At 39.5% G+C, this 13,885-nt stretch overlaps 1 protein-coding gene across 4 annotated transcripts in view; it reads left to right on the forward strand.

Annotated features, from left to right (window-relative positions):
- Positions 1-13,885, forward strand: part of Kdm3 (Lysine demethylase 3) — an 84,335-nt gene that overhangs the window by 48,275 nt on the left and 22,175 nt on the right. For 3 of the 4 annotated variants that reach the window (XM_080281573.1, XM_080281574.1, XM_080281576.1), the window contains exon 3: positions 9,241-9,423. The exons of the other annotated variant lie outside the window; for it this stretch is intronic. In XM_080281573.1, coding sequence (XP_080137699.1) covers positions 9,241-9,423 — 183 coding nt within the window. The remainder of the gene's footprint in view (positions 1-9,240; positions 9,424-13,885) is intronic. 4 annotated transcript variants of the gene reach the window in all.

Below are 13,885 nucleotides of genomic sequence, written 5' to 3' on the forward strand. Positions count from 1 at the left end.
ACAAGGTCCAAGCTTCACGTCCACGGTTTTTGAGTTGGTATCACAACACTCTTGCAGCGATTTTTTTACTACCATGCTCACTTCCCTGTTTTTTATCATTGCGTTCAAAGAACCAGCAGCCTTCCTTCCTTGTTGTACCCTGTCAAGCACTTCACTCCCCAAAGTTTTTTTTTTTTTTTTCCATGGAGATGAAAATTGAGAATAGATGGTGATGATGTAAAGAAATTTGGAGGTATTTTTAGTGTTTCAGATATACAGCATTTCTAAAGTTTTATCTGTGATTTCCAAGTGATGGCATCTCCTCAGTTTGTTTATGAAAGATGAAAAGTTAGAAATGACCTGGATGGGAGGGCAGTCGTGGAGTGGACGTGAACTGTGATGGTAAGGTTTGGAGGCATTTTGTAAAGGTTTCAGATATTGTATACATCAAAAATTTCGTTCATGACCTCCAAATTATGATCCCTTTTCAGTTTTTTTTGCTGAAGGAGATACAGAACATTGTTGATGGGAGAACAACTTGATGTGATGATGTGCTGTGACAGGAGAGGCTAGAAAACATTTTGCAGGACTTCGGATATTTGTTAATCTTTACTCATTACTTTCAAATTTTAAGGCATATCTCAAGTTTGTTTTTGGAGAAGATGGAGAACGTTGTGGATGGGAGAGCAGCTTAACGTGATGATGTGCCATAACAGGAAAGGTGTGGAGGAGATTTGGCGGATTTCAGATATTTCTGCAACATATCCATGACTTTCAAGGTTTTATCCCAGACTTTTAAATTATGCCCCATCTTGAGTTTGTTTATGAAGAAGATGGAGATGGAAGACAATGTGAATGGGAGAACAGCTTGGAATGGTGATGACCTTTGTTAGAGAGACTTGGAGGTGTTTTGGGGCATTTCAATAGTTCTAAAGCATCCGTGACTTTCAAATTATAAGGCACCTTGAGTTGTTTATGAAAGAGTTGGGGACTGGGAGAAGGTGAATGAGTGAAATGGACGGGTACTTAAGGGAAGATGAATTGAAGGGAGAGGGGCATTACTTTTTCTTGGGGGGTGGGGGGGAGATCTCACTGGATGAACTCTGGAATTAGGATGTCAGACAGTGAAAAGAGATGCTGGTTATCATATCGTTGGTAGTCTTTCCTCTAGTTGGTGTTTCATTGTGTTTGTCTGAAGAATGTGTATGTTTGTGTTTCATCTTGTTTTCAGTGAAGAATGGGTATGTTGATGTTTCATTTTCATTGCTTAAAGAATGATGAATAATATTTATGTATGTGTTTCCTCTTGTTTGTGTGAAGAGTATATGTGTATGTTAGAGATGGTAAGGTGTTGGATAGACCCTTTCACATGGTGCCACTGTTGTAACCAGGTGGGTCTACTCTCTGGTTATACAAACATCCCTCAGCTCCCTCCCTATCCCATGAAAGGAGGATGGTAGATTGCAGAGGAACAGCTTCAGCCCGTTGTCTACCATGTTCTCATTCAGGAGAGATTGGGGTCACAACAACAGCAATAGTTATCAACAAGTCTAATGGATATTGGTCAAACAGGAATGGGATCTGTGTGGTGGTTGTAGCAGTGTATGATTCAATGAGAGAGAGAGAGAGAGAGAGAGAGAGAGAGAGAGAGAGAGAGGCATGTTAATGTGGATGAATTAGTAAGTTGTAATGATAGTTGTGTGCATTGTGATTGAATTAGCCAGTGAGATGCATGTGGTAGTGGTGCTGGTAGAGTGTATGAAACAAGGATATTATGTGTGTATTTGGCAGTTGTGTTGGTAACTGTGGTTCTTGTGTTGCTCCTGAATGAATAATGAGGACATCCACTGCTAAAGGTTAAGTTGTTTTGTTATGCTGAGAAGGAACACACACACACTAATGCATCATATAGGAAAGCCTTAATACTATCTGACTTCTGCATCACATTCAGATAAGGATGAATATTGATGTGATGAGTTGGAAGGACTGTGAGCAAGTGCATGGAGTAAAATATGAATTTATACAGAGTTAACTTACACATTGGCGTAGACTGTAGCACCAGTCGAGAAGAGCAGTACTCCTAAGGTGGATGGAAAGCTGATGACAGGGAGAGCTGGAACTCCTGTTTCATCAGCCCTTGGGACTAGTTCCTGACCATCCCCCTTTGCTGAACTTTTTCAATGTTTCAGTAACACAGAGAGTAAGCCAGCATGCTCTCCAGTACAAGTTTCTCTAACTGTCAACACCAAACTTCATGCACACTACACTTCCTTTTAAAAATTTTAGAAAAAAATAACATATAATAATGAAGCCTTGGGGTCTGGGGGGGGGGGGATAAATGCCCCCATCATCTGCCCCTCTCCCAGTGACAACTCAGTGAGCTGCCTGGAACCACTGTCTGACTCACTTCTTCATTTCTACAACATTCGTGGCTTTTTCCTCTAGCTTTGTCTCTGATGAGCAACACCTCTCCACCTCTAAACCTCAGTTTCTCTTCTTAACTGAGACTCAGCTGTCAGAGGCAACTGTATCCCCCTACTTTATACTCATTTCAAATCCAAAGGTGACTTGTGTATATGTATGCAATGGCTTATTATGCTTTTGTGTTCCTGAACTTGATTCTTCTGACTTCTTTACTGTTCGGTTTTGGGGTTCTGTCAGGGACGCTCCAATGGCGATCGTTTCACCTTCCTTTCAGACTCCTGGTCATCCTCCTTTTGGGGCTTTGGCGAAAGCTTTGCCATTGCACTTAACAACTAAAAGGCTTTCGATCGAGTCTGGCATAAATCTATAATTTCCAGACTGTCCTTTTATGATTTCTTTCCTTCTATTTGTGCCTTCATCTATAGCTTTCTTTCTGGTCGTTCTGTAGCTGCTGTTGTAGGCGGCTACCGTTCTTCTCGTAGATCTATCAGCAGTGGTCTGTTCTATCACCAACTCTCTTCCTTTTATTCATCACTGACCTTTTAAGCTGTACATCTAACCCTATCCACTCATACACTGATGATTCTACCCTTTACCTCTCCATTTGGTTCCCGCAGCGTCCATCGCAGCAGTTACTTCAACAGATAAGGGATGAGGCTATGGCACACCTAATGTCTGATTTGTCTCATATCCCTGACTGGGGTAAAAATAGTCCTGCTGTTTTTAATGCATCAGAGACTCAGTTCTTACACGTATCAACCCAACATAATCTTCCACGAGAGTACCCACAGATATTTTATAATATCGAGCTCAATCCTGCATCATCCTTGAACTTGCTTGGGGTTTCATTCTCTCAAGATGGTTGGAAAGATCATATTAATCCATCCATCCATCATCCAATCCTACATTGCCTCATGAGGAGTGTAGGAGCCCGGGAATAGGCAAGTTGCTCCTGACATTTAAGATGAGAGTGACCAGCCTCACTCATCCCTGAGTGGCATTATGTGGGCAATAAACCCCAACCATCCCTTGGATATAAACCTTCACCGGCTCAATCCGATTGGAGTGCCGTAATTACCCACTAAACCACCAGGCGCCAAAATTTGGTTTTATGGTTACCACCCAGTGCAGTAAATGGTTTCCTGGTGTACAGGAAGCTGTTTGGCTTGTCACTTAGTGTAGAGTCACCCACAGGCAGAAGGAAGAGGAAAGAATGAAGGAAAGTAAGACAGAAGAGGGAGTGTAAAGTCACTCATAGGCAGAAGGATGAGAAAAGAATGAAGGAAAGAAAGACAGAAGAGGATGGAAGGAAAGAAGGAAGGAGGAGAGGAAAGGGCATCTCATGTAAAACCTGCTTCCAGGAGATTAGATGTGCTAAGCTGACTCCATACCTTCATTACCCTTGCACAGTTGTTGACTTTATACACGGGTTTTATTCGCCCCTGTGTAGAGTACAACTCTCACATGTGGGGAGGCTCCCCACATACAGCTCTTCTCAGTAGTGTGGAGTCAAAGGCTTTTCGTCTCATAAACATGCCTCCTCTTACTGACTTCCTTCAACCTGTCTCTTCATCACACTGTTGCATCATTGTCTCTTTTCTGTCGCTACTTCAATGGTCACTGCTCCTCTGACCTGTCTGCTTGCGTCCCTCCCTCTACGATGGGCGCGTAGCACCCGTCTAGCAACAAACTCTCATCCCTTTTCCGGCCAACTCTCTAATGCAAGAATTAACCATTATTCCCAGTCCTTCATTTATACAACAGGTCAACTCGAGAACTGTCTCCCTTTGTCCGTATTTCGTACTTCCTATGGTCTCCAGTCTTTTAAACAGTGTGTCCAGGCATCTCGAAATGAACAGATCTTGAATTGGCTCTCTATTGCATTGTTCTTGTTTTTTTTCTTGGAAGGAACGGTTTGTGGGCCCAACCTTTGGTTCCTTCTTGCATTAAAAAAAAAAAAAAAAAAAAAGTGTTAAGGATGGATGCAGATATAATGCTGCTGTAATGAGAAACTGCTTCAAGTGATTCTTACTCATGTTTGAGGAGTTATAACAACACATAAAAGAATAACATGCAACATTTGAGCAACTTTAATTTTATTCAGGAACAACATTAAAATGGCATCAATTTTCATCATCTTAACAATGGAGCTCTTTTCATCAAAACAACAGCAGTAGGAACTGAAATTTACTGTGCGAATGTCTAACAGAAGGAGAAGTGCAACAAGCAACGCCTCTGACAAATGATGAGTGAAGTATTTTGGTACATCAGGTTGATGTGCATCAAGATGTTTACTAAAGCTGACTGGAACATTAGTTAGTTGAATGAGATGGCTCTGCAGGGGCAGTTGCACTCCAGTCGTTGATGGGTCTGCTCTGGCAGACAGGCTGGGGCTGATGAACAACAGCAACAATTAAGCTGAAGTCGTGGTCTAATGGGTGAAGGTGTTAAAACTGGATGTGGCTCACTGGATTGGTATCTGAGGGATGGTTAGAGTTTATTGCTCACATAATGCCCCTCAGGAGAGAGCTATTGGCCACTTTTGCCAAAAATTTTCAGATTAAGTGGCCAAGCTCCAAGCCCTTTTCTTCCAGTGGGTCAGTAAAGGATATTATGGTAGAAGAGGTAGACTTAAATTGACTTGAGAGGGTGTGTGGCACAGTCCCACAGTGTAGGAGGACCACTGGGCCCAAGAGAATGGGTTTCCTTGTTAATGCTCTTAACATTTGATCAATAAATTTTGAGTTGTTAAAAAGTTGTAGTTACCCTGAATGATGTAGCTGTTAGTATTTTAGGGAGAAACCCCACCGAGGCAGACTACACTGCTTTGAGCCATTGTGTGCGTTCTTATACATGGATAATCATGTTGTAATGATTTCCCAGTCAGGTTGCATTCATCATTTTTTCATCACAGTTGTCTTCCTTTATGAAACAGTTAACCCATACAACAAGAGGATGTGTGGGTGTTGCTGTATTCTGACTAGCATCAAATTATTTTCTTAATTCAATGAAAGAATTCTTGAACGGAAGGAATTAGGAGGAACACTGTAACTTAAGATGCAGTGACCCCCTCCATATTTAAAAAAAAAAAAAAAACCCTCAAGAATGGACCATTTAGTTGGAAAGTATTTATTTCACTGTCTAAAAATCCCTTATAAGGCTGCAAAACATCATCAGACTGTAGAATCTACTTGTTTAGTGTGTATTTTGACATGATTGAACAACACAGGTTATAAAAGCATCGCAGAATACTCCATAAATTATTGTATTTTGAATATGGTTTATTAGTCCTCAGATAACCAAAACTGCAAATACCGAAGCCAAGAATAATTGGAATTGGAGAGTATTTCTGAATTCATTGCTTTAAAAAAATCTTCCCGGTCTGCTGAATAAGATTGGTGTGGTAAGGATAGAACAAAAAAAGATCTTATTGTAGGAATGGGTTTAAGAAAAAATCGAGACTGTGAGGCAGTTACAACATGTTAACATTTCTTATTGCTTATGCTTCCTTCTGACTCAATGAAAATGACTCCTGACAGCCCATGGTTCCTCATTTGACAGTGGTTTATGGTTACTGGTGTGAATGAATGTTTGACCCATTTGACTAGGCATGCTGTTGATAGTTTTCCCACTTATGCACTCCTATGTTGTGTATGGATCCTACCACATGCAGTCCTCTTAGGTGGGAAGATGGGTTGGTAAAATGTTGATGATAATGATGATGGTGGTGGTGGTAGTGATGGTGATGTTGGTGACTGAGATAGTAATGATATGATGATGATGGTGGTGGTAGTGGAGGTGGTAGTAATGATGATGATAGTGGTGTACATGATCAGTGCTTGGTTGAAGATATGTAAATCTATAAATTGTTATGGCTGATGGAATTGGTGCAGTACAGTTTATGAAGTATGGATGTGTTTGGAATGTAAGTGATTCGCAATGTTGGTTTGTTTTGTGAAAAAGCATTTTAAATGTTGATTTTGTTTATTCTTGGTGCCATCAAGTAATTTGTCACCTTAGGAGAGACCTCTTGTGGTTGTTTTTTTGTTATGAAACCAGGACAAGTAGGTGGTAGACTAAAATGATAGAATTAAGGTAGCTCTGTGTAACCTTTCCCAATAAGAGGTCCTTCTGAAGCTGAAGTATTGCATTACCAAAATGGACAGTTCAGTTTGTCAGTAGCAGTATGATTTTACTGCAAGACAGAAAATAGGGAACGTGGTGTCACTTCCATTTCGTTGTATTATTGACAGAAGCAACCATATTGTGAGATGATGACCATTGACATCAGACAACCAGGACCACATTTTGACCAGTCTGCATTCTTTTGACTACCATTGTGTGTTGGATGCTTTATTTTCTCTTACATCAGCATCATTCTGGCTTCTTTCCCAACTTAGGATGGGATGAGGTAGGATTCTGACACAAGTAAAGAGAAGGTATAAAGTAAGGAGAATCATTAGCAATTTGCCTTGCGAGAGTAGGCCAGATAGTCATTCACACATCATTCAGGCCCCTGGGATGCACTTTTTTTTTTTTTTTTTTTTTTTTTTAATGCTTCATTTAACAGAACCTACAGTACTGAGTTCTGGGAAAGAATTTTTAGAGATCAGCAGTATGGTGGATGTTGTTTTCCATTATTAACCTTATCACTGGTGTGGATACACTTCGAATTTTTATTGAGGCTACAATCTATTTCTTTTATAATTAGGACACAGTAACTGGATGTACCTGTTTTTGTCTTTGTTCATTTATGTTGTTTCTTGCATTATCTGCGTGATTTGGGGCCACTTGGCAGGGACAACACTGGGCTGGTATTGTTATCAGTGATGCAGATAGTTGTGAGTTTGTTGATAAGGTTGAGGTTATCAGGGCAACTTGCTTTACTTTATTATCCATACTGCGACATCCCAGGCATCCTCCCTTATCCACCAAAGAATATATTGTTTGTTCTTGCATCTTGACACCAACCAACAGCATGAGCTGTAAGATGTATTGCATAATATGCTGTACTATCAGTGTCTATGTCAGTGTCAGATGACAGCAAGTTGTCGGATTTTACATCAGTTGAAAACAGCTGACTGTTTAGCCACCTCTGATGTCATGTCCTTTGATAATACATGGATGAGTACAAGGACTAACCTTCCTTTAGCAGCTTCAGAGATTTCAACTGTGTCTGAAGTAATTTATAGTAGAGTTCAAAAATATTAATCCTTGATATTCAGTACAGTGTAATATTACTGCTTATATTGCATAGTGTGGATGACAGTACAGTAGAAGTTTTTGAACATACTTGGAAGCAATAATCATATTTGATGTCTTCACAGTATTAAAGACAGCTTCATTTACATATAATTACCATTATAATGTACTAGCTAGCATGGGGAGACTGCCAGAGATCGAGCAGCGTGGAGAGCCGCCATTAGGTGACCAAAGCTGAAGCATGCAAGCCTGTTGCAATCCTTTATAAATGATCTGATGCAGTACTTTGCAGTATTGTAATTACCGTAATACATTTCTGATATTGTGAATACTGTATTCAGTCTCAAGATTTTGTTTCCAGTAGGATTACAATCAGCCTGTCATTAAGATGTGTAGTTGCAGAGATGAGAATATAAAATGTCAGAAGTTATCAGTGTTGTCATTTGGTGATGGTGCAGTGACACTGAATGTAATCTGATATATAACACCATTTTTGTTACTGGAAGTCTTGTACTAAGTGTCATGCCAGTTAGATAAGAAGCTAGCATTTTATTCATTGTTTCATCACCTTTAAACCAAGCAGTGGTTAATACAAATTCTAGTATGTTTAATCAAAGTTGTTTTTGTTAGAATTAGGTTCAAGTAAGTGTGAAAATTAATAGCATATGTGTACTGTATAATGAGCATTACCATATTTTCAGCTGTATGGAGAAGCAGCTGACCTGATGAATTATCTTAATTAAGATGTTAGATTTAAAGTGATAGTTAAGTAATGAACTGCTGTATTTTCTTCTTTGGAGTAAAACCCATTATAATCAGTATGTAATTTCTCTTTAAATGTTGCGAGCACTACCATATTTTCAGCTAGATGGAATAAAAGTGGTTTGTTGTAATGCTTTAACTACTTCAACCCAGTGACCAACCATAATTTATTTCATTATTGTTGCCTTCAGAGGATTTTATTCATCTATAGAATCTCAGGTAGTGAAGGGGCTAAATAGGGTTGTATATAATTCCTCCAGCTTGAAAAGTCCTTCCTTAGCTGAGCCAAAGTTTGTCACTAGCAGGAGTAAAACAAAATGGATGTCATTAGAGCAAAGAAATTAACTTCTTCCCGGTGATGATGTCATATCATGCTACATATCATGCTCTCTCAAAACAGTTTTGTTTAGTTAAGGAGAGATTTTCTGACCTTGAGGCATTATATAGACGTAGTCATCATTAACCCTTTCAGAGTGAGAGATCCTTCCTTAGCTGAATAAAATCATCTGAGGAGAGCAGGAATGAAATAAAAATGGTGTCATTGGAGACAAGGGGTTAAGAGTGTGGAGGATATGTTGGTCAAGAGATGGAGGAGGGTAGATGGCACTAAGGATTGTATTCTAGGTGGCATAAGATGCTTCATAGTACCTCTTCCTTAGCAACTTAATTTGCATAATACTCCTTAATAGTCTCTCGTATTTCATTTGTAATGTTTTAGTATCAGCATCATTTGCATCAGTAACATAGACGAGGGTGTTGAGGTGTAAAACACAGAATAGATCACTGAAGAAGAGATGTTAAGAAACCACCAAAGCCACTCAGAATACGAGCCACATTGTCTGACGGGGGTGTTGTTGTGTTCTTGTGTTGTAGCATGGAGGGGAAGCGGCCCCACCTCGCCCCCTTCCAGCCGACCATCCTTCCTATTACGTTCAGGGCCTCAGCAACCACCACCACCATCACCACCACAACAACCCCTCCAACCACCCACCCCACAACCACTCCCTCCTCATGACACCCCATAGTAAAGGGTATCAGTCGCAGGCGCATCCTCAGGTAGGCTCTTTTCAAATTCACAAAGTTGCCGATCAGTGTCTCTTGATTTCACAGTGCTGTCAGTTGTTCAAGTGGAAGGATTTAACCCACGTATTGAAATTGTGTTCATTGAAAGGATTCAGTGCTGGAGAGGGACAGCTTCATGCAGTGGCACCAGTATAACCTGCTTGGTTGAACAAATGTCTCACAATGCTCTTGATCACTAAAAGAAGGACTGTGGATGGCAAGAGGAAGGCAGCTTCATCCTTCAGTCCAGTGGGTTCATGTTCAGATGAGCCTGGATCCACAACAACAAACAGAGAGAAAATGAAAAATTTTGCAGCCCATCTTACCCTCTTCTTTATACAGACATGAAGAAGGTCAAGATTGGGCTGAGTGTTGCAATACAGTAGTTGCAAACCCAGGCTTATCTGAATGTGAACCTAATGGACTGCAGACTTAAGTTACCTCTTTCCTGCAGACCACCATCCTCCTTTCAGGGGAATAGGGAGGGAGTTGAGGGATGTTTATAAAACCAGGCAGCTCCATTGCCAAGTTATATTGGTCTCACCACATGAAGGTGTCCCTCCCCAGCACCTTTCTTCTTAGTAAACTCAGTTTCCACATGTGGACATGCTTATTCTATTTGCTGATGAGTCTCTTTCTGTAGGGTGCTGCTTTGTTTTGCTGTTTTTTGCAAGGGGATGTTTGTTTATTTGTAAAGCTTTCCATGGTGTCTAGGTGGCTGCTTTAGTCGTTGCCAGTGTATTATTATTATTATTATTATTTATTATTATATATTTTTTTCTTTGTGATAGTTTTGAATATTTTTGAGGACAGCCTTGAATGGATGCTTTTGTTGTCTGTATACAATATTTGCCAGGGCCTGTTTTTTGCTGTTTGTGTTATTGTTACCTCTTTCTGTAAGGTGACATTGTTTTTATTTTGTTCTTGCTGCAACCATGTGATTTTTTTGAGCTAAGGAGAGTACCCTTTTAATGAAGGGGTTAATGAAGGGTACATCTGACCCCTCCAGTTCAAAAAATCTCTTTTGAGCAGTATAAAATCATGTAGGGTTAGCATGAAGATAATAGAAAATGCCGTCAGCATATGGAAGGGGTGTTAAATGCTGTGGAGGGGCTGCTGTGTCTTGCGTTTGTTTTGTCATGTGTAAACGCATCAACAGTCGAAATTCATCAGTGTCACAGTATTACTGTTTTTTATTTTTAATCAGTCATTATTTACCTTACTGTTCATGGTAATTTTTTTATTAGTTATTTTTATTCATGTCTGTTTATTTATTTTTACAAACTTGACTCATTCTTTGACTGTTTTGCTCTTTGTGTTGCCTTAAATCAATTTTATTTAATATTTATCATAGCAACATGTTTGACCATCTTTGCAGTTCTTAGTGTAATGTGCATACTAACTGTAAAAGTATGTTAATTTTGGCCAGTGTTATTTTGCTGGTTATAAGTGCTTACTTCTGTTTTATTTATATGTACAGTACTCATTCCTGAAGTTAAACACAGATTACCTTTCATGTCAGATACCATTTACAGTGTACACTTCCGTATTTTATTTATCTTTAAGATTAAGACACATCTTTACTACAGAGGGTTAGATGATAGCTGGACTAATATAAGAATATTCCAACTCTTAATCTCATCATTCCCTAAATCTGTTGCAACTCATAGTCACATCATTCGTAAAATCTATACTGTCCATCGTATGTCTTGAGTAATTTTAATTACCCGAATATTTCTTTATCAGGCTGTTAGTCAGATCTCCTATAGTCAGGATGTTTTCCAAAATATGAAGACTTTTCCTTACAGTGGTACAGTACACTCAATCTTCGTAAATCGCGCAATTTGGGTCTAGACCACTGCCGTGATTTACGAATTCCGTGATTTATGAATAATAACTTATGTGAAAAATTAATTTGGGTCTGAACTTTGGCCAACCCACCCCCACAGCACCCTACCTACACCTATCTAGGCACCATCAAACACAAACATACAAATTTAGGAATATTCAGTGCATGTATTAAATAGAAATAAGCCATGTTAAGGAATCTCACCTTAATCCTATGACGAAATTGCTTAAGTGAATGGAGTGGGGTGGTGTTGGGAAGAACTTAGAACCTCTCAGCACTTGTTCTTCCCAAACTCTTTCGCCAGCTTTGAAAACTTCTCTCCCCTCTCAACACGACGAATGAGCTCCAAACGTTGACTGTACAACATCTGCGGCAGCTTCTTGACGCCATACTGCTTAGAGCGCTTCATTGGGGGGTCGGGAGGGGCCATGGCAGGTAGGAGTTGGGGGGAAGTTGCACAAAAAAGGTAACTCTCGTACTCCACGGCGACGGTCTGTAGTGTACGGACTGGTGGGACAAGAACAACAACAATATGGTGGCATTAGTATGCACATATGCCACCAGGGACATGCAGTGATTGGTTGTTGGGTCACAATTTTCAGTTTGAATGCCGCGGTTTACGGTTCTCCTCGGAAAAGGCCCACTTGGGTGCCTAGATCTGCGATTTTCGTGACTTAACAGTGATTTAAGGTTGCTGGCAATCTGACAGCCACCTACTGTAGCCGTGATTTATGAATCCGTGATTTATGAACACGCGATTTACGAGGATTGAGTGTATACTTGGGGAAAACTAGCAAATCAATTTTACGTGTATCTTTGGAACTTTGATGCCTTCAATCTAATTATGTATTTAGATTTTTTTTGCTATATTAAGTGATTTTATTTTGCTTAAGAGAAATTTATTGAATTTGATGGGTCTTCTTAGCCATATTTTGCCCATTTACTGCAAGGGGACTCAGTTTAGCCTAATAAAATAGTCTGAAGATAGCAGAAATGAAAGCATCATCCACTGAAGGGGTTAACAGGCAATAACTATGTAATTTATGTTGGCAGTAAGAAACATCAGAAAAGGAAATGGGAGTTAGAGAGCCAGTCTTTATCATTAGCCAGGGATGTATGGTATAAAAAATGTCACAGCCTTTTTCTGTACAACTTGCATCTGTAAAGCTGATTTGCCCATTTTTCCTAATATACAGGAGCTATGAATTGTATGAAAAATTTTTATTTTTCAACTTGTCCCTGACATTAATGAGAACTGGCTGTACTTGAGTGAGTCGGTGTTGGCAGCATGGAATGTCGCATGATGATAACAGCAGGTGTTTTCTCCATAATCTCTCATTTTGGTCAGGTGTTTAAAGTTTTATCTTTGCTTAGTACTGTACACAGTTTTATCCACCTTATGATAGACTTTTTGAGCTGGAGGGCATAGATATGGTCTTCTGTTAACCTCTTCACAAGGGAGGTCACTTACCCCTTTCATTCTGGTGATGTACAGATAGAGAAACAAGTATCTTCCCACAGTTTGATGGATACACAGCAGAAAGATTGGACTATCTGAAATATGATCTGGTAGAAATAGGGTTTTCATTGTTTTTTGCCAGTTGTAAATTTTCGTCAAACAGAACAGGCAAGGTAGGTGTTTCTATGACTTTACAATATTACTGATTTTATCATTTTCTCTCTCTAGATGATTCCATTCACTTTAGGGTAGATTTTTTGAAGTGAAGGGGTTGGATTTTATTTATTTTTGTTTTTCTTGGAGGGAACAATCTTGTGGGCTTCTGGCCTTTGATTCCTTCTTCCTTGCATGCAAATTGTGTGTGTGTGTGTGTGTGTGTGTGCTTGCACACACATGCACATGCTTGCTGGTGTGTGTACCCTTATTCAGTTCCGTAATTACCAGGGTTGAAAAAAAAAAAAGAATGAAGAAGAGCTTTAGGTGGTAGTGATTAAAACAAAAACCACATCATTGTAGTCAAGGGGTTAAGCTGATTAAAGTAACTTGTACTTTGTTAGTGGTAAAAATAAGTTTTTATCTCAGACTACCACCATACTGTTAATTCAAGTTAGGAAGGGCATCTAGTAGTTACTGGGTTGAAGGAGACCTTATCTGACCCCTCAAAAAGCCTCTTATAAGCTTAGTAGAGTTGTCTGGATATGGCGATCAGAATGAGATCTTGGGGGTGGATTGGTTAAATCAGGCCAGAAGCTTAATCAGGGTAGATATGTTAACGGTAATCAGTTTGTTTGCTTATCAGATATGCAATGATGGGCATGAGAAGGAAAGCATTTGTTATATTATTTCTTATGCAGAGTAAATGTTCTTTGTTGAGTGTTTTGTTTAACCCCATGCACATAAGGAAATCTATATATATTTCATTCATGTCGCCATCAGATGATTATATTCATCTTACAAGAAACTTTTTGAACAGGAGAGGTTACAATACATCCTTCGTCATTTCCTATACCGATTGCAGTCGTCTAGTGGTAGCCAAAATAAACAGCATAATGATTTCTTGGGCTGAGTGGGTTAAGTACAGTAATGGGATACAGTGCATACATTATTTATTATACAGAGATGCTAGTCAGTGTTTTATACCATACATT

The sequence above is a fragment of the Coenobita brevimanus genome, chromosome 90 (assembly GCF_032717465.1).
Source record: "Coenobita brevimanus isolate Jiangsu-jjx chromosome 90, ASM3271746v2, whole genome shotgun sequence".
NCBI lineage: Eukaryota > Metazoa > Arthropoda > Malacostraca > Decapoda > Coenobitidae > Coenobita > Coenobita brevimanus.